The sequence below is a fragment of the Lissotriton helveticus genome, chromosome 3_1, assembly GCF_964261635.1.
Source record: "Lissotriton helveticus chromosome 3_1, aLisHel1.1, whole genome shotgun sequence".
Taxonomy (NCBI): domain Eukaryota; kingdom Metazoa; phylum Chordata; class Amphibia; order Caudata; family Salamandridae; genus Lissotriton; species Lissotriton helveticus.
Genome location: NC_136061.1, coordinates 326,066,764 through 326,088,967, shown reverse-complemented (window position 1 = coordinate 326,088,967; position 22,204 = coordinate 326,066,764). Strand labels below are relative to the sequence as shown.

Genomic DNA, 22,204 nt, shown 5'->3' with positions numbered 1-22,204 from the left:
TTGGCGCTTTGTGCTTCTTGGTGCTATTTCTCCTTCAAACTTAAATTCATATCACTGGTTCCCCTTATTAGGTTGTTGTAATTTTGTATCCTAACCTTCACTGTAGTTTTTCTAATACTTGTTGGGATTTTTTTTATTGTTTTGCATTTAGTCTTTATTACTGTTTTCGTACTGTATAAAGACTTAAGACATTGCCTCAAGTTGAAGCCTGTCATTCATTTCATTTCATTAACTTTTATTCGATTATCAATTGAATAATCATAAAAAGTACATGATAACATTTTAAAACACATGAATAAAAAAACACAATGTAAAAGACATTTTTAGATAGAAAAAGAATACATTTTTAAAGATTCTGTTCAGTTCTAATTTAACTGGAAATGCTGCGACGTGTTATTAAGACTGCTTTAAGAAAGGTCGCTATGGATTTGGCTTCATGCAATGATTTTAAGGATTGCAGATAAAGATATGCTGGATATGTTTGTCTGTGACCACTGGTTCGAAGAATCGGAATAATCCACTTTTTCCTTGACATTTTATAGTATTTGCAAAAGAGGACTACGTGGATCGTAGATTGTGGGGAGATTCCGTCACAGGGACAGTTCAGCAAGTTGGGCGACCAATTTTCCGTTTCAGGGAATGTAACTAAACGGAAAAAAATATTAAAGCGTAGTCTTGTTAATAAAAACCTTTCATAGTTAGATAAAAAATACGTCAAATAAGACTGTATGCAGTTTCCAGGCTGTAGGGCGCCGATGTTTTCATTGGATGGTTTGATAATCTCTGTCTGGTTCCGTAAATCCCTCAGATGGCTCAGACACATTAACTTTAGCTGCTTCCTGGAAATGTCTTCCACTGAGGGTGGTTCTTCAAAGTAGGATTCACAATCCAAGTCTTTAAAGAAGTTAGAAATGTAATTTAGCCATGGGATTTTCCGCCAATTTGTCAGGGCTAAACAGTCAGCAATGAGCGAGCGAGTTAGATGACATTCGGGGTTGCACCATATTCGATGCCACAAAAGAATGGGCTGGCATCGGATGGTGTCAATAATATATTCCATACCAAGCTCCCGATGTGTGGCTAATATCGGGGAACTTTGAGGGAGGGCTAGAATGTACTTTATAAAGGCGTTTTCAGTGACCTGTAAATGATCGATACGGCCATGACCCCAGATTCCAGCTCCATATATGGCCACACTATGGCATTTTGCGTAATATATGGTCAAGAGTTCGGATGGGGCTGGTTTCCCCAGTTTCCTCGAGAAAGATGTTAATGCTGAAGTTGCACGACGGAAATGGAGATTACTGGCCTCAATTGCCTTTCGCCAGTTCATTGCATCGTCCACTAGGATACCCAGGTATGGGTAGACCGGGGTTTTTTCCAATTTGGTGTTATCAACCATTATTGGTTTAGTGGTTTTAATCCTAGGGCCAAGATGCATTATGAAGGTTTTCTTGATGTTTATTTTGAGACCAAGTGAGTCCATAAATGCTGTGTACTTGTTGGTTTGAATCTGAAGTTGGTTTAGAGTCCGTGCTAAGATCACTGAGTCATCAGCATACAACAGCGTGGGTATCGGGCGACGATTTATCTGGGGGAGATCCTGGCGCCCTACCAGCATGGCCTGTTCAAGTCCATTAGTGTAGAGGTTGAACAGGAAGGGAGCCAGGACACAGCCCTGTCTTACTCCCTTCGTTATCTGGAATGGACGTGACAATTCGCCACTAGTACCATAACGAACTCGACCTTCAGCATTTGAATAAAGTTCTCGTAAAAATGTTGTTATCGGGGGATCCACACCCAGGTCACTTAGTATTTGCCAGAGTTTCTCGTGCTGGACGCAGTCAAATGCCGCGCTTAAGTCGACATAGACGAGGAAGATATTACCTCCTTTGGCGTGTACGTATTTACCAGCCAGGAGAACAAGATTAAGGGCCTGCTCCACGGTCCCAAGCCCCCTCTGGAAACCATATTGCAGGTCGGTTAAGATGTTATTCTCCCGGGCCCAGGATTGTAAACGGTCCAGGAGTACTCGGCCTGCAATCTTGCCCATTGAGTCCAGAAGGGATATTGGTCTGTAACAAGCGGGATCGTTACGGTCTCCTTTTTTAAAAATGGGCAAAAGGATGGAAGTAGACCATGAGTGGAAAAGGCCGATCTTGGTTACTGCTGACATAACCCGGGTGATTAACTGGGACCAAAAGTCTACGTCATGGAGGAACAGGTCCATTGGAACACCGTCAGGGCCTGGGGCCTTGCCAGGTTTAGAAGCCCTGATTGCCTTTATAATTTCATTTAAATGAAAGTGCAACTTGAATGGGTAGATGTTATTGCTCGTTGGCTGGACCTCATGTGTTGAGTTATCTATTGCTGGGTCTAGAGCTGTTCCGAAGATTTTTTCGAAGTGAGAAACCCAGATTTCCTCTGATATAGCCACATCAAGGTGTTCAGCGTCTGTGTTGTTGGCCAAAAAAGGCGATCTTATGGTTTGCCAAAACGAGGTACTGTCTTTTCTTTGGGCACTGTCGTGTAGGCGCAACCAGAGATCTTTTTTAATTTGTTTTTTGCGATCTTGCCTTACTGAGTTATATATCTTCCTCAGGTAGGAGATTTCCTGGGGATCCCTGGTGGGTTTATGCAAGGCATCTTTGAGTGATGACAGGGCCTTCCGACAAGCGGAGTCAAACCATCTCGTGGTAGGATACTTAAACTTGTTTTTTATGGTGACAAATAGCTCGTCCCTTATTGTTTCCTGGATGCTTTGGAAACTACTGACAATCGTCTGCGGTGATGCCTCTAGAGACGTACATTTGGATATCCACCGTCCTGTTTTTCGAGGACCCTCTGTGTCACCTCATCGGGGTCAATCTTGGCCCATTTTACTGTGTACCCATTCAGTTTGTTCATGGAGAGTGTTTGTTGTTTGAGGGAGCTCAGTTTTGTAGGATAGGCTCGATTCCGTTTGGTGTTAATTTTTATACTGAGCGGGTAGTGATCACTTGTTGGGTTTGACCCGATTTCAAAATTTGCTATTTGCCCATTAAGTGAGTTTGAGGCTATTATGTAGTCTATGATTGTGCAGTAGCCTCGTCCATGGAAAGTGGGCTGGAAATCCTGCTGCGGGTTGACCAGTTCGTTCGCGTAGTCCATATCTAGGGAGAATAGGATTTCGTTGAGCTTGTTACCACATAGCGAGTGGGCAAAGTGAGGTATGGGGTTCCCAAATTCGTTTTGGAGACCGCAGTTTCCGTTTTTGTGATTTGGGCAGAGAGGGAGATTGAAGTCACCACCCCAAATAGTGTAATTTGTTGTTTTAAAGTTGTCGTTTTGAAACGAAACTAGAAATGTGGCGATCTCCTCTAAGTTTGACCAGCAGTCCGAAGTACCTAAATTATTGTAGTAGTTTATGAGTATATAGTTGTTATTGTCTTTGGGTGCTAACATCTGAGTGATTTGAAAAATTTGAAATGTTGATGACTCCTTTATTAACTTCATTTTGAGGGGGAGGGTATTGGCTACATATGTCGTAAGCCCCCCTTTAGATCTTCCCATGATGCCCTGTACTGCTGTTGTAAAGAAGGTTTTGTATCCCGCAAGGTGGAGTGGGATTGTGCTCCAAGTTTCTTGCAGGCACAATATCTGATGTTCTCTAGCCGTATCTAGCCATGGCCCTAGTCTTATTTTTGATGGCAAGCCTGCGATGTTCCAATATGCAATAGAGATGCTCGGATTTGTGGAGTCTACAGGGACATGGGGTGGATCTAACGATGTATTTGCAGTTTGAGTGTCTTGAGGTTGGTGGAGTTCAGCCTGTGGGAAGTAGGCAGGAGATTTGGGGGCTGAAATATGCGGGTGATACGAACCGGTATTGGTTCCATCTGAAACTGTGAAAGTTTTGAGGGTGACCTTATTAGAAATACATAAGGGAACGAATGACGTTTCCGGGACTGAATTAACAAGGGTAATAATGTTTGGGAGGGTAGGGGAAACAGTTGGTGTTACTGGAAGTATGTTTCTAAAATTGCGGGGAACTGGCTCCCGAGGGAGTCGCTGCTGGATAGGATTTATTTGTTGAGATGTAGTAAAAGTATTTGTGGTCCTAGGTTCAACCCTGAGTGGTCAATCGACCATCTCCAGACAACCAAAGCGATTTTGCGTTGGAAAGCCCTGCCAGCCTTCATAGGATTGTGAGGGCCTATCTTGCCAGTATTGCCTTGGCCAATCTCTCGGGGGATTTCTGCCTCCTTGATCATAAGTATACTCCGGCTGGTTCCATGGCTCTCTTGGGGTCTGGTGCCAGGGTTCCCTAGGGGTCTGGTGCCAATTCCAGGGTGGGGTAAAACGATGTTGTCGCGCAGGAGGGTAAAAGAAAGAAAGGTGACGAGCGTCAATTCCCCCCTTTTTATCCAGCGCGGGCCAGGCACAAATATAATCCACTACGGAGGGGTCTCTGCAAGTTACTATTATGCAGTCTCCGCGGGTCGTTTTTGTTGTTTTGCCTACCCATACTACCCTGCGGACTGTGGATATCCCACCCGAGTGATGGGGTTCTAAAGGCCTATTGATACTTAACCACTGCATGACCTTGTTTTTAAGAGACCATGCAGTTTCAGGCGTATCATCGGTTAGCTCAGGTACACCGGTGAGTACTAACGTATATGGAGTGGCTTCTGGGGGCAAGTGGACTGGACGTCTAAAAGCTGATGTTTTTTTGGAGTTATTTTTTGGAGAGGGCTGGGGGACCGCTGATTTTGGTGAGGGGGGTACTGGCTTTTTTGTTGAATGGGGTTTGCTGGGTTTACTAGTCGCAGGTCCTGGAGTGTCTTGAATGACCTGGCCTGTATTAGATGTTTGCCGATCTAATACCACAGTGGTTTTACTCTGCTGTGGTTGGAGCTCTACGATTTGTGAATTATGATTTGTGACGCTATGTGTTTGATTTTTAGGGAGTGGAATGGTCAGATTTGGTCGTTTTGTAGCTTTAGATGGTTGAGGGTGAGAATGATTTTTGAAAGACTGGAGGGCTTTTCGCTGGCCCTTTATTTCTATGCACGTGTTAGTATCAAGGAGTGTTGCTGAAAGAATGGTCATCTGGGCTTCCAAGTTTCTGATGCTAAGTTGAATAGGTTTTAGGTACTGGTATAGTAAATCTTTTACCGTGGTCAAGACTTGTGAGGTAACATTGCATGTTCTGCAAAGGTTAACTGTTGCCTCATTCAGGGTTGTTAGATGAGACGTATTGACTGCAGGAAGAAGTGATATGTTTTGTTGGAGGGATTGTGCTACGAAATTTAAGTGATCTGTGGCATGAGTAGGGATAGGAGCCGTTACTGCTACACTGTCGATAGGTTTTGTGCTGCCTTGTTTTGAGATGGCTCCTTCCCTTTCTCCTTGAGAAAGCAAGATGGAGTTGCACTGGGTTCCTGCCTGAGTTTGGGATTGGCAGGCTGCTAGGTCAGGGGTTGCCTCAAGATTGTCCGAGGTTAGTGAAAAGTCAGACTCTGTCTGAGTGACTGAAAGGTCTACTGTGGATGGAACTGTAATATTTTCTGAGGGTGGCATAGGCACAGGTAGGGAGCAGTTTTGGGAAATCAGGTGAATCGGGGACGTGGCAGTTGCTATGCTGCCTAGGGATGATCGCTTCGCGTTCATAAGATCGAGTGACACTCTCTTTTCGAGAAGGGAGATGCTCTGGTTTATTACCTCATGAGTACGGGTGATGAACAAATCAATGGGGCCAGTTATTTGTGCTACCTCCTGGGCGTTTTTGGACTTGATCTTTGTGGTGCTTCTGGTTTTCGGCGGCATGTTTGTAGACTGCTGGGAGTGGATGCTGGAGTGGAAAGGGGATGGCCCGGTCCGGTCTCTACCGGGCACTAACGGGCAACAACGGGCCCGCCCTTGGCCCGGGCTTCGCCCGGGCTGCGACCCGCGCGCGACCCGCGTTGCGCGTCGGTAACCTTGCTTAAGACTCTGCGGAGCAAGAGTGGGCGTGGCACTGGGAGGGGGCGCGGCTCACGCGGGAAGAGGAAACAGCTGAGAGTGTTGAACGCTGTACCTCGCAGTCCCGGGGCCGCGCCTCTCGCCTCCTCTGCGGCCTCGCAAGTGGATTCCTCCTCCCTCCTGGATGGCAATGAGCTGGAAGGCTGTCAAGCTACTCCTGTAGCGCTAAGCAAACTGGAACACAGTAAAACCTCTATGGCGAGCGGCTCCCGCGAAGCGGGGGCCGCGAGAGGTTAAGAACACCTTGGGGGCGTGGCACTGGGAGGGGGCGCGGCTCACGCGGGAAGAGGAAACAGCTGAGAGTGTTGAACGCTGTACCTCGCAGTCCCGGGGCCGCGCCTCTCGCCTCCTCTGCGGCCTCGCAAGTGGATTCCTCCTCCCTCCTGGATGGCAATGAGCTGGAAGGCTGTCAAGCTACTCCTGTAGCGCTAAGCAAACTGGAACACAGTAAAACCTCTATGGCGAGCGGCTCCCGCGAAGCGGGGGCCGCGAGAGGTTAAGAACACCTTGGGGGCGTGGCACTGGGAGGGGGCGCGGCTCACGCGGGAAGAGGAAACAGCTGAGAGTGTTAAACGCTGTACCTCGCAGTCCCGGGGCCGCGCCTCTCGCCTCCTCTGCGGCCTCGCAAGTGGATTCCTCCTCCCTCCTGGATGGCAATGAGCTGGAAGGCTGTCAAGCTACTCCTGTAGCGCTAAGCAAACTGGAACACAGTAAAACCTCTATGGCGAGCGGCACCCCAAGTTAAGTCAGTCTGCTCTGTGCCATACCTACAGGTGGGAGGAACTCTGGTTAAATAGTGACTTTAAAGGTTCACACTGACAAGGATTCGGGGTATTACTCTAGGTGTGTACTAACCCCCACCTTCGGCCTTCCCCCACACACACATAATTAACAGCCCAATTTCTTACGCACATGTAAAATTATGACCGGTGGCTACGGCATCTCTTATTTAGATCAATTGGTGCATTTTGTAGGATCTACCTTATGCAACCTTGCTGGAGTTTTATGTGTTCTATACAAAATCCCTTATTTCTTTTTGCTTAGTTTATGATGTGGTTAAATCCTGCAGCCTCTCCCCCACTCATCCTGGCTCACTTTTTTACATGTGTGTGTTCTTATGTTCTTGTGGCAACGCACTGCTCCTCTTCTGATTAACTTTCCAGACTCTCTTTCATGTGCCCCTCGAAAAGCCTTCTTATGCTGCCTACTCGGTTTTAACTATTATTCATGCATGCTTGTTATTCAAAGATACTTACGCCTGAGCTGTCTTTTATGCTCAGTGGTACTTCCCCGCCACTACGCATGAAGGATACAGCCATATGCTCCCAAATCTGTACAGGCCTGTCAGTGCACTTCTTATCAATCTACATTATTCAGCTGGTTAAAGGGTTTTTTTCTGAATAAAGTTGTAAGAATAATAATTATTCTTTACTAAATAATGTTTGTAAAGATTTTTCCAGAAGGCATTTTTGCAACAAAGTATTTACATGTCACACCACATCGCATGTTTTGTGCATTCCACACCTGATAAATTGCCTGTCCATGATTTCTGAAGGTTTGCTTTTGGTTTTGTACTCCTATGACCTGGCAGTGTTTGCTCTGATGTTCTGGCAATTGGAAGCTTTGTTGGATTTTGAGGTTGCTGCACTAGATTTTTGTGAGGAATGTACTACGTTCTAAGGGCTAACTCAATACATTCTTGTATAGGATCAATGCTCTCATTAATAACTCTTGGAATATAACTTTATTGTAAACTTAAATATTTCATTGTAACTGAAATCAGGACGATCTTTGCGTCTCTTATCAAATGCTCAGAACATGATTGAAGAAGATTGGCATATGTGGTAATCATGGAACCATTGCGCAGAGTGGTCTACCTTTGTTTGCACTCTTTATTCTTCTATCCCAGAAAACACATGATTTACTTCCGTAACCATCCATCTTGTGTGGACCCTTAACTCAAAGCAAATTTCAGTATCAAATTTTTAAAGTGTCAGAATTGAGTCCGCAACTCTCTTCGCACATATATGAACCCTACAGAAACTCTCCTGATGAATGGCAGACCTATCAGTCAAGGTTCTTCCACATCTCGTGAATTCTGCGAATTCTCACTACTGAATTTGTGAGTCTGGACGTGTTGATCTCATAAACTGACGTTGCACACATTTTAAGTTAATAAGCTAAAGACTGTGTCCAAAACCGTATTCTGCTGGAACATGTATTGGATGCCTGTGCATCTAAAATCTGCCACATAATTCTGAGTTAAACCAATTCATTTGAAGTGAAGAATTGTGAAGACCTTGCTTTTTTTTGGTCATTGCTATCCCTCTTAACAGCCTTGAATTTAAGGTTGGTCCTGACGCCTACCTTTTTGTATTTTTCAGGTATAGAAAAGGATGCAGTTGATACTTTTACCAAATATATTTCTCCGGATGCTGCTAAACCAATACCTATCACTGAGACGATGAGAATAGACATAGTGGGTAAGAATTTTTTTCCATACAACAAAGCTTTCCAGGAGGCTTGTTTCCGTCTGCAAACAGGAAAGCTATGCATTTAAAGGCAGCTGTATATCTCTTGCATGATTGTAATCACTGTCTTTTGGTCCTATTCGGAGTAGCATGTACATTTCTGTTGTACTTTTCTTGTTTAGAAATGTTAGCATGTACGCCTTTTGCCCAGATTTTACTCCTGTTACTGACAATTGTTATCCGAGGTCCCTTCTTAAGTAAGCATGACCGGGGGAATCCTCTTCTGGGTATATCAGATTTCTCAAAAGCAGCCTCAGTTATTGAATTGGGCACTTCATCGGGGATTGGGATGGAGGTGAGCTTCTGAAAAGAGAAATCCTTCTCGGAAATGAAATGCTATTAATAACACGCATTGGCAAAGCCAATAGGTCTGACGTTGCCTGCCAGCCTCTTGGCAATTATTGTATTGTTTTGTCATAGTTTTATTATTTGGCAAGCTGCCAGGAAGTTATCAATCTTAAACAAACATTGACTAAAGATGCCATAGCTTATAGTGAAATCAGCCAATGGCTGAATGGCGTGAGGCGTTGCCCCTTGATGTATGCTCGAGTGGATTGGAGAAAAATGTGAATGAGACCACCACAGACAAATAGATGAAGTGTGACTGAAAACTCTTACACTTGCTATGTCATACACGTGTTAGTATAATCAATTGACTTGGGTAACACAACTAAAAAAGCCAACTGCTGAGCCATTGGATCTCTGCTTCTTGCCTGTGAAAAAAAGGAAGAAATATGGAAGACAAAGTAGGAAAGAAACAATGAAGGCAAGAAAGAAGAAAAGAAAGGCAGGAAGCTGGAAGGAAAGAAGGATGGAAAGACAAAAAGCAAGAAAGAGGGAATTAAACCAAAAAAGAAGGAAAGAATGAAGGAAAGCAGGAGAGAAAGAAAGAGAATAGAGAAGGAAGGTAAGAAAGACGGTGGAAAGAATTAAACTATCAGAGAAGGTGAAAGAAAGGAAGGAAAGAAAAGATAAGCGAAATAAAGTAGGAAATACAAGTTGAAGGAAAAAAGCAACAAAGAGGGAAAGAATGAACGAAAGAAAAAAGGAAAGCAAGAAAATAGTAAAAAAGGAATGAAAATAAAGGAAAGCAAAAATTACAAAGAAGGGACAGAAGAATGAAAGAAAATAAGGAATAGAATGAATGAAAGTGAAAGAAAAGAGGAAGGCAAAAAAGGAAACAAGGAACGCAAGAAAGAAGGAATGAAGAAAGAAAAAGATAAAACAAAAGAATGCAAGAGAAATGTAAAGAAGGAATGGAAGAATGAACGAAAGGAGTAATGAAAGAATAAAAGAAAAATGGAGAAAGAATGAAATTAAGAAGGAAAGACAAAAACAAGGAAGAAGGAACGAACAAAAAGAAGAAAAGAAAGAAGGCAATAAAAAATGTTACCGGTGCTGCTAATTAAACACGATAAAGGCTGGTTTCCTTATTGAAACTTTCCATAATTTAAGATAGAACAGTTTCAAATGAAAACAATCTGTTATGCTGTGGAATACCAGCAGTCAAACAGTAAACAAAGGACACTCCAGAAGGAATTTAAAACAGCATTGGAAGGAGACAGGAACATACAAAGCTTAGAATCTGGCCTGTGCTCCCATCTGGTATAGCGTCCTGCTGTCACATCAGACTCTAAGCACAAAGGCAACATCAAATCAATACATTAAAAAAAAAAACATTAGCACAGAAGGAAACTAGCTGGTGTGTAAATGTGCTCCTTGTGAAAGAGCAAAATGCAGTCACTCAAAGTGAATGAAGTGGACTGACACACTAGCCCATGATGTATGCTGTATCTGCGGAAGCAAAACCTGAATGACACACCAACAGACCAATTGATGAAGTATACTTACTTAAAGCCCCTTTAAGTAAGTATACTGTACATATATATATATATATATATATATATATATATATATATATATCAAAACAAAACCCTTTCAGGCATAGAGTGACGCATAAATTATGCAAAAAAGGAGGAGAGAACTCTGGGTAGGTCTCAGTTTAGGTGGAAAGCAGCTCCTGTTAGAGCACTCTCAACACCAGCGACACTCTAGATCTGCTCACCTCAAATGTCTGTTTTTCTATCAAAGTTTTTAAGCATAGGATTAGCACAGTGCTATCCACGGCGAGATAGAAAATGACAAAGTCTTTTGCCATTTAAACAGCAAAGTCTTTAAGCATAGGACTAGTACAGTGCAGTCCTTGCCGAGCTGTAAAATAACAAAAGCCATTTATCACTCCAGGCACAATATTACAGCTTTGAATTGGTAAAATACCAACTCAAGCCAACCTGAAATGAGTAAAAGCAACCCCTGACACAGTGTTTCGCTCTAATTAGAGCTCTTCAGAGAGGTGAGCAGATCTAGAGTGTCGCTGCTCTCCACCTAAACTGAGACCTACCCAGAGTTCTCTCCTTCTTTTTTTGCATATATATATATATATGTATGTATGTATGTATATATATATGTATGTATGTATATGTATGTATGTATATGTATGTATATGTATGTATATGTATATATATATATATATATATATATATATATATATATATATATACGTATGTATGTATATGTATGTATGTATGTATATGTATGTATTTGGAGGAAGGCCAAACCAGAAATGCTAAACAGGCAGCTCCATCTGTAATAGACGAATTTGCTTTTTTAGAAGAGGAGAGGAGATTCAATCTCAGACCAGTGCGGAGAGTCAACTACAGCGCCAAACCAAAGGGAAGAGGCAGAGGAGCAGGAGGCGCAAAAGGAACAAACAAAAACACCGCAGCGCCAGTAAAGCCCAAAAATTAATGGACAATGTGGAGGCAATGAATGGCAGAGATACAACCATAATGAATTTGACTAACATCATTCTTACGCCAAAAGAAGAAAAGGTTTTAAAACTTGGTCTCTCGTTTTGTCCGTCAGCTGATTTCAACTATGTGGACACCCGCATTGACACATACAAGTTTGTTAGGAAGTTAAAACTTAAGAAATTCTTCGCTCTGAATAAACTACGCAGTAAACCTAAACCTCTGTTTCCCAATGAAGAGCAAGACGTCAGTGACAACCTATCAGTCGCCGATATGGACCTCTTGTTGAACCTTCGAACCATAGACTCATCCGACAATACGGAAACAGACGAACCCTCACAGGGTGTAAGCCATCAAACTGAGGATAACCAAGAAGCGACAAGCAGTCAAGCAAGGCTGATTGCGGAAGAACAAGATGTGAATATCAATAGAACTGTACCCACTGACTTTAGACCGAGCTCCAAGTTTACTCCATTGAATCTAAGAGACACAGTTGATATTTTTCATGAACTAGTGGTGAATGATCTAAAAAATCTGGAAAAATGTACAGGTGTACGACATAAAAATTTCACTGAGCAGGAAAAAGAGTATTCAGCGTTAATTACTAAACTAAAGTCAAATCATAACTGTATTGTAAGAAACGCTGACAAAGGGGGAAATGTAGTCCTTTGGGACAGAGAACTGTATGTAAATGAGGCATATAAACAGTTGAATAATCGCACCAACTATATGAGAGTCAAAGAACCAGCTATGAACCATCAGTTTGAGCTCTATAACACTCAACTGCATGGTTGGTATCAGCAAAGCCTCATTTCCCTGGAAGAACTAAAATTTCTGAAAATTGTCAATCCAACTACACCAGTGTTTTACCTTATTCCCAAGGTGCATAAGAGTGTTGTCAACCCACCAGGACGCCCGATTATCTCAGCGATTGGGGGCGCTTTGGAAAACACATCCAAATTTATTGACTCATTCTTATGCCCCTTAGTTAGGGAACTCCCTTCCTTTATTCAGGACTCTAGTGACTTCCTACGGAAAATCTATGATTTACCATGGGAAGATGATCTGCTGCTGGTGACCATTGACGTTACAGCGCTTTACACCAGCATCCGGCATGAGGATGGCCTTCGAGCCATCAAGCACTTTTTGAAAAATCGTCCTATAAACCTCTGGTCCCACACTCAAATGCTTTTAACAATGGTGACAGTCTGTCTCAATAGTAACTATTTTCTGTTTGATGATATTCTATACAGACAGACTTGTGGGACTGCTATGGGCACCTGCTTCGCCCCCAGCTATGCTAATTTGCATATGGGCTGGTGGGAGGAGCAGGTGGTCCGAGCAGATTTCCAACATGAATGGGACAATAATATCCTCCATTGGAGTAGATATATTGACGATTTATTCATAATTTGGAAGGGGACAGAAGACAGTGCACAGAACTTCATCGATAGACTTCAGAGTAACAATCTTAATTTGAAGTTTACAAGTGAAATCAGTTTCACCTCCCTCAACTTCCTAGATCTCACGATTTTCAGCAAGGAAGGAAGATTACATTCCAATCTTTACAGAAAACCTACAGCAGGTAACACGCTGTTACATGCGGCAAGCTTCCATCCTAATAACCTAGTGAGGAGCATTCCATATGGGGAAAGTCTGAGGGCCATTCGCAACTGCAGCGACCGAGAACACCTAGACAATGAACTAAACACTCTGAGGTCCCGTTTTAAAACCAGAGGATACACTCAAGAAAACATCGATAGCTGCATTAGGAAAGCAAAAAAACGCAGCAGAGAAGATATTCTTTTCAATAAAAATCAGCCCCCAAACAACAAGAATAAAAAGAAAGGTGAATTCGATCAAGTAAGAATGATCACCTCTTACAATAAAAAACACAAGGAGGTGAGCAAAATTCTAAATAGGCACTGGCACCTGATAGCCAATGACCCCATCCTACAAGGAATAGTCAAAAAGAGACCAGAGATCACCTTTAAAAAAGCGAGATCGTTTAAACAGATGCTTGTCTCCAATATGCTTCCACCTAAACAAAAGCCTAAGGGAGGGGGGACTGACTGGCTAAAAAAGAAACCCGGATTCTTAAAATGTACGAAGTGCAAAGCCTGCAAGCTGGGAGTCAATACGCAGTCCTATGCAGTAGGCCTGTCTAAAAGAATCAAACAAATAAGAGGTTTCTTTAACTGCAAGACGGATCATGCGGTCTATGTGCTTCAGTGCCCGTGTGGCCTGAAGTACGTGGGAAGCACGATCCATCCAGTCCACATAAGAATCTTGCAACATATGAGGGCAATTCGCAATGCTGACAAAACCTACCCAGTGGCTCGCCATTTCGAAAAAGAACACAACAAAAATGAGGCAGGGCTCTGCTATTTTGTGATTGATTGTGTACCACGAAATGTGAGAGGCGGGGACAGGCTAAAGAAATTGAGACGCCTGGAGTCTCGATACATTTTGGAGCTTAATTCGAAGGTCCCGGGAGGGTTAAATGTTGAAGAGGATCTGAGCACACATCTGTAGAAGGGAGATGGGTGGTCACATACAATAGTGGACACTGAAAAGCCGGAAGATAGATGTTGTAAATAATGTAGAGAGAGCAGTAATAACCTCATTTTTTAATATATCAACTTGGTTTTGTAACACAAGTATGTCTGAGCACTATGTCTGTGTAAATCATGGTCGGCTACTAGAGGCAGTATGGGTTTATTGGACACCCACTTGGGTAGTTCTACAAACAGGGTTTAAGAGAATTCAGAAAAGAACACAGCGAGGTACATAGATTGTATAGCCCACTGGGGCAGAATCTATATGTAAAAAAGCGTAAAAATGAAAGAGTGTGAAGGCGCGTTGCGCGCATATAATCATGGCGTAAGGCAATGTTGAGACCTGCCGTATATTTCACTGTATGTTTACTTGTCATATTTTATGATAATTGCCCGCCGTAGAATTTATTCGAAAATATTTATATGTTTAAAATGAATTTAAATATTCACTTACATGCTATTTGTGCCTTCACACCGAGGTGTAACCTGTTCAGTATCCTATCATTAATTTTAGACATGAGTCAATGGCATAGGATAAGCTCTATGTAGAACTACGAGTCTGTCTTCACTTTTGCCTCTGTCAGTAGTTCGGATCACATGATTGTTTTGTGAAACACGTTGTTTAAAATGGCGAGAAATTTGCAATGAAGCTTCGGTGAACAAGCCTGCAGGTCAGGCGAAACGCGTCCGAGGGCTGACTGAAATAAATTTCTTTTGACCAGCACACAGTCTCGTCAATCTTGTGGGCGACTACTTGAAGAGGTAACAGTGTGGTAAGAACCTGACTTTGGAGGTTCTTTTATGAGACGAGACACCCGCTGTTCTGGAAGGCGGCAGAAATAATCCGAAGTGAGGAGGAGTTGAATATATATATATATATATATATTTTGGGATCAAGCTCCCAGTGAGGAGTGAAACACGTCATGGCAGGCACTATGCCTGTGTATTTTGTGGATTCTTTAACCAAATAAACTTACACTGCTTCATCCACTAACGCTGCATGGGATTGTGTAAATTCATTTTGGAGTGCTGAGGTGAGGGCCTGGAGTTCCTCCAGAGTAAGGGGCGGACAGGATCTCTTAATAAATGTATATGTGTGTATGTATATATGTGTAAATATATATATCTCAGAAGGTGTAAATATATATATCTCAGAAGGTTGTGTCTCACACCTGACCTAAAAAAAATCTACTTGAAAATGCTTTGCCCCTGGCTGGAAATCTGTGACCAAAATAACACACACACATACTTTTAAATATTGCTCTCTCAAATATAAACCTGCCAGTTTACCGTAAGTCCGTAAGTACTAAACAGTTGCGTCATTCGGAATTGGTGATGAAAGAGGTGGACTTTTGAGCGCTTGTAAAAGTCTCATGTAAGAAAAGCAAAAGCTGTTGGTCTAAAGGCCTTACCTGTGGCATGTCACATAGAAAATCTCCAGTTAATAAGAGATATTCAGTGTAGTTTGGTTTACTTGCATAATAAATTGTCACTCTAGTTACTAACTCCCGCATTGCTCCCCCTGCAGTTGCCTGCAGCTGCAAGCATAACTGGAAAAATAAAGCAGTAACTTTAGAGGTTTATGAGGATTTCAATCGGCTTTCTGCTCGTCCAGGCATGGCCATTTATAGATCAGTCACCGTTTTTTCCCTCTTTCTTCTGGTGTATTCTGCCTTTCAGTGGCGTGCACCTCTCCTTCTTTGGGCAGTATGACGTTCTTTATCATACTCCCTTTTCCATACAAGTATCCTTTTCATTATGCGTTCTTTACTGGTAAATATTTTTTTTCCAAACTGGAGCAGATTTCTCCATTTAGTTACTGTGCCATCTCTATAATAAATAGCCTCAAGTGATAGGGAATGCGCCCTATAATAGTGGAGTGATCTACTCTCAACTGTTTGTTTTCTTGTCAGTCCCACTGACTGAGTGTGGCGTTTACCACAAAAGCCATTTAGGGATGTGGGATATGAAAGCACTTCATTTGTGGGCAAAGCTTGGCTTACAAGAAAAATGAAGGTACTTTCCCTAAAGGAAAAGTATTTTACCCTCTGGCTCCGTGTCTTCACTCCTCAAAAGAACTATGGGTAGGTATACTTCAAATGTAGAACTTGTCAGGGCCAACTCTGTTTCTCTATCCCATTTGATCTTGAGGTCTTAGGAGTTCAAAGTTGAGGCATCATTTACTACCAAGGTCCTGTTCACAAGACACCCTTTTCCATTGAGAGTTATGATGTTAAAAGTTCATTCGATGTTGAGGACCCTCTTGTTTGTTGTTTCTTGCTTGTGACAGGAAGGCAAAATCCTATTAAGCACAAATCATTTTCTCCAGTTCCCCTTCAAGATCACAAGGCAGTCCTTCCTAGACCATAAGGGCTACATCCTAAAAGTATATTGAACCATAACCTACCCAGCTTGAAGTGCCATTGAAATGAAGAGTCCTCTTCAGAGGAGAGGGCAGGACTCACAGATGATAGACTGGCACTTATTTAGGCACTCTGCTTCTGGTAGAAAAATGTTTCCTGATGGAAGCCTGAATATATCTGCAGCATAACCAAATACAGTTGACTGCATTCTCTCTCCAGCATCACCCCATTTGAAGAAATGGCAGAGCCAGGAAACTAAATGTTGCAACTAGAATCTCACAGATAAAGATACCTAAAAAAGTGATTCCTTACAGCCTTTGGGCTACTTCTATTTCTCTAATAACCCTGGTGCCGTAACTGTTGGAACGAACTGTGGTGGGTTAAATCCTGTTGGAGAGATCAGAAAAAAACGACATAGCTATTTTCAGAATTTCTTCCCAAGCCCAAGCAATGCAGTTTCAACGAAGTCTTCAAAGATGGTGTGATAGTATCAAATCCAATTCCTAGCATAATCTAACATATGGGAAACCTTCCTGCTCATGAATACTGTGATGCAAAGTAAAGTGCTACTACACGTGTCCTGGGCCAGTAAATTAAATGCTAGTAGTGGGCCTACAGCACTTATTGTGTCACTCGCTTAAGTAGACCTCTAACTATGGCTCAGGCCTGCCATTGCAGAGCCTGTGTGCACTTTAAACTGTCATTTCGACCTGACAAACGAAACCTTTTGCTAGGCCCAAACCTTCACCTTTTATACATATGTCACCCCTAAGATATGCCCTGAAAAACTCAGAAGGCAGGGTGCAATGGACTTTTAACACATGTACTTTTAATTTTTACATGTCCTGGTAGCGAAATACTCTGTCGTCTTTCACTACAGCAAGGCCTACTATCTCTTCCATAGGATAAGATTGGGATTACCCTATTACAATTTACAAGTGTAATTCCTTATTTGGAAGAAATAAACCCTTCAGGTCTGGTGTCTCTAGAATCACAATTTTAAAAATCCAAACTTATGTAATCGAATTTTAATTAGCAATTCTGAAAGTGCTACTTTTAGAAAATTTACTTTTTATTACTTTAGCCATTTGGTGCCTGCAACCTGTCTCTGATCACATGTCTAGGACTGGTGACAGCTGGGCTTTGTGTATTCCCGCTAGACAGCCACACACAAAGGGAGCTTAGGTGTGACTTGATGGGCCATCCTGGCAGGATGGGAGGGAGGAGCTGGACCTATCTCACTTGCACCTGAATAGGCTGTGTCCTGTCTGTGAGCAAAGTTCTGCATACCCCCTGTAGTGAGTCTGGAACCAAGGCAGGAATGGAGGAACTCTGCGCACTTTAAAAGCATGTCTTTGAAGTCTCTCTTAATTCAAAGGCACCACTGGTTATAAGTACTGGACATCATACACCCTACTTCAGTATACTTCTGGACCTTTGAAGACTCTGCCTGAGAGAAGGACTGCTGTGCTACTGAAAGGGCGGCCACCCTGCTGGACTGCTGTGTTGCTGAACTCCTGCCTTGCTGTGCTCCTGCCTTGCTGTGCTGACCTGCTGCCCTCTTGCCTCCAATGGCTTGCTGGCTGGCCTCCTGATCTGAAGTCTGAAGGACATAAAAGACTTCCAGCCAACCCTCTTTTGCACCTAGACTCTGTCATCTGTGAGTGTGCCCTGCCAAGTAGTACCAGTCCTGGACTCTTGGTAGTGGACCTAAGGTGTATCTCCAGCAGAATCAGCGACGCATCACCGAGCTGAACCAACGAATCTCCGTGGCTTCATGGTGCATCTTAATGCAGAACCGACCCATCGTCGATGTTACGTGAATTGGACTCATTGCAAAAGACTCACATCGCTGCAGCCTCCTACATCTGGGACCGATGCATTGCATTCAGAACAACTTCTGCACAGACCTTTACCCTGCTTTACCCGGCCCAAACTCCTCACATCTCTTGTCGACTGCAGCATTGACGATGATGCCAGATCTCCGCTTCCCAGCTTCACCGCTCATTGGAACAGACCGATTACCCCTGCTGTGCCTCGTATTCTCAGCACCGGACTTCGCATAGCAAGCCTTGACTTTTGACTTTGTCCCGGGCTGGTGCAACCAGATTTCCCAAATATTGCTTTTTGCTTCTTGGTGCGATTTTCACCTAAAACCGTTGAAGTTCAATATCTCAAGTTATGCTTATTGGATTTTTGTTGTTTTGGGTTGTTTTATTTATTAAATTAAGCTCTATTCTTCTAACCTGTTGTGGAATCTTTTTTGTGGTGTTTTCACTGTTTTACTGTTTGAAGTTTTGCATAAATACTTTGCACATTACCTCTAAGTTAAGCCTGCCTGCTCTGTGCCAATCTACCAGAGGGTGAGCACAGGTAAATTTATGTTTACCTGCTTCTTAACCTGACTAGGATTGTGGTTGGTACCTGGCCAGGGCTCAAACCCCAGTCAACCACCAACCCAATGTCTAACACCCTTCATTAGCAAGGAGGGTTTGCTGTCACTGGGAACTTTAGAAAAAGGAAGCATGAAAATTACAAAGTCTTCCCTTGAAACATTATTGGGATCCATCATCAGATTCCCAGCAATGACCAGTAAGCAGAATTTCAAGCTGCTTAAAAAAATAAACAAAAGTGCAAGGTAGGCAGGAACATACCAGTGTGGCATTAGAACTACTGTGAGAACTAGTGCTGCCATCCACCTGATGACAAGAAGGTTTTCTGCCAATGGGAACCTTTGCGTTTCTCTTCCACATTAACAATGTGTCTTTGTCTGGGTGCCCACAGCAAACGATGGACTATGTTGACTTTGGCCATCATACCCGCACAAACCCAATACATAATCAAGCATGCACCCTAACAGCACAGCTTCACGCTCCACCCCCACCATTTCACCCAAACACAAAATAACCTTATTGTCATCCAAATCACCCCTACTCACAGCCCACCCGCTCAAGGTATGCTCATCACAGTGCAGTATACCAATCAGCAGATATCATCTGCATACTTCTGGTTACAAAGTTCATTAAGGAAACATGGTTCACATCCACCTCCACGGACTGGCTATAGCATAGAGTACTTAATCAACTCACAAAACTGTTAGAGGCCTCGCCATCACCCCCAAGACTTCCCGGTATTGCATGGTCCAGGAAACAAACAGCCTGCATAAGATCTTCGCCTGCCACTTCCCCTTTTAGCCTCAAGGAGGATACTTTTCCACCTAATTTGCTCCCTCCCCTCGTACAGGAAAACACTATAGACAAAACTGAATTTTACACTTATCCTCCAACATTCCTGTGAGACCTCTGCCACTCTAGCATGCTTCCACCAAGGCCAATTAAAAGAGACAATTGTCAACTTGCTGGACAGTATGACCACCAAGCAACTTGCCATTGACCCTGCCCATTCTTAAAACCGTATTTAACCGTCTTCAATGCCATGAAAAGGAATGAATGCCAGCTCACTTCCTCTCTCCAGGCTGCACTCCCTAGCAACTTCGGCCACTTTTGGCCACCCAGCCAAGAGTGCTACTCTTTCAAAGACCATCCTATTGAAATCCTTGAGCGAGATCAATATGCTCACTTTGATATCCTTCAGTCAGCCCCACGGCTAATGTTGGTTGTCTCTTAAACACAGTCGACATCATCTTCGAGACCCATACTGATATTCAAACCCATCTGAAATTGCTGTCTTTTAAACTTAAAATCTCCCTCTTCATACCCCACTACACCAAAGAACACACAGGAAACAAGTAAGAAATACACAGACTTGAGGAAATAGTGCGAAACCTAGCTCCAGGTTACCTCTTTAACTTGAAAACTCTCCGCTACACCAGTAGGAACCTTTTCTCTTCCGCCAATGCCACCTACTGTCATACCACCAAAAGAGAAATCCAGAACAGTAAAGGTCTCTCTTAAGCAATGAAACACTATGCAACCCAAACCAAGACCAACCTCTCTTCCCCTGTGATCATACATGTGCTACACGATCACTGAGTCATCGTCAACTAAACCATCACAGTGGGTGCATCAAATAAACTATCAGTATTCCATCCAGTCATCTGAAATGGTCCCCTTCAATATGTTCCCACACCCTGAGATTGACTCAAACCGTTTGTCAGCATTCTGACAAGTTGTGAGCCAAACCAAGACTGCAGAGAAAAAATTATGGAGGGATTGTCTCTCATTTCCTTTATCAGGTACCAATGCTGCTTTAAGACCAATTTGTTCTATTGAAATTAAACCTAAAGGTAAATAAAATGATCTTCCGAAATTGACCTTCGTACTCCTTGACTACCTTTGTTATCAGGAAAAATGTTCAATTTTCTAGCGTTTCATGCCTGCTTGGAATTATGTAGAACATTGGATGTTTTGTCTTTCATCATCAAGATCCGCTGGCTCTTTAGCAATTCATGAGCTCATGCAATTCTATTTTGATAAGTTACCCCAATTATGACCTCATCGAAAAAGCGAAACAAGAGGACTTAGATTTCCCATTACCCATCAGCACAGGAATTGACATCATGGCACCCTGGACTCCTCCTCCCTCCCAGAACCTACCCAATGACAGCTGCAACACGTACGCACAGTGGATGCGCCAAAGGTAAGCCCTTCTGTGCCCGTCTGTAATCTCCCTGTTTCTCGGGATCGAGACAGTAATAAGAAACCCAACAAGGAATACGTATGTTGCTATGTTCTTGTTTAATGAACACAAGTTCACATAGGAAAAAGAAACAATAGAAAATGCGATGCACAGTCTCGCTAAGGAACTGGAAATTATACGATACCCATCAGTCGTTAGCCCTGTTCTCAGGAGGGCCAGGAACCAACCGTCCTCTGCATGAATAGCGGTCCCGGTATTCAGCCAACAGAGGACACCGTGCTAAATAACGGCCGACAATGCCGTTCGAGGACGACTGATGGGGTAAGGACAAATTGCAGCGTCCATGCGCTGTTTTCTGACACTCGACTCAGGAACACCCAGCCGGGCGCTCTACCGAGGGGTCAGATGTGATAAACAAGCCCCAAAACAGAGACGCGGAAAACACCTCCTTTGGTGGGCGTCTCTGTTCCAGTCCGTCCAGGGAGCGTAGAAACAAACGCTCCACCCGGACTCCAAAGTGCTAAAGTTGAACGAGCAGCCGCTCGCTTCCTACGACATGTCCCTGACACCAGCAATGCGGACCGTTTCGGGATCCGAAACGCCGTTCGGTGTCCCCGGAATCCGCAGAACAGCAAGACACGAACAAACGGCCGGCCGGCCGGCAAGAATCCAAAATATCCGACACTGATCCCGGCGACTAATGCGACTTATGTACGCATTTCCGTGTGCGCGCTGATCGCGCTAGGCCTGCTGGATCTTGTGGTCCCTTGTTCGTTCCTAACGCTGCGATCGGCGTCTGAGCCGACAGTTGTAACCCTCGGTGTCCCACCGCGTCCCGGGGATTCTGACAGTACATCCCCCCCTTATCAGCCCCTCTGACCAGGGCCTGCGCAGGCAGGGTGCTTTTTGTGGAACGCAGCAACCAACCGCGGGGCATGAACGACGGACGCGGGCTCCCACGACTGTTCCTCTGGGCCGTATCCCTTCCACGCCACTAGATACCAGAGCTTACCGCCCCTCCATTTGGAGTCCAGGATACCGGCTACCTCATACTCCACATCTGCGTCCACCGACACCGGCACCGACGGCACCCGCCCGCCCAGAGAGGAAGGTTTCAGGAGGGACACGTGGAACACCGGATGGACCCTCAGGTGGCTAGGCAAACACAGGCGGACGTTCACAGGGCTGATGCACTTGGATATGCGATAAGGACCAATGAATCGAGGCTGAAACATGCTGCGTTTCCGGAACCGCAGATTCCTGGTGGATACCCAAACGTAATCCCCCACCGCATACAGAGGTCCAGGTCTTCGTTTCTTGTCCGCCGTGGCTTTGTACGC

The 22,204-nt window shown here is 43.7% G+C and overlaps 1 protein-coding gene across 3 annotated transcripts in view; it reads left to right on the top strand.

Moving 5' to 3' along the window:
- AKAP10 (A-kinase anchoring protein 10) overlaps window positions 1-22,204 on the top strand; it is a 522,318-nt gene that overhangs the window by 330,767 nt on the left and 169,347 nt on the right. For all 3 annotated transcript variants that reach the window (XM_078679922.1, XM_078679919.1, XM_078679921.1), the window contains one exon: window positions 8,388-8,486. In XM_078679922.1, the coding sequence (XP_078536048.1) occupies window positions 8,388-8,486 (99 nt within the window). The remainder of the gene's footprint in view (window positions 1-8,387; window positions 8,487-22,204) is intronic.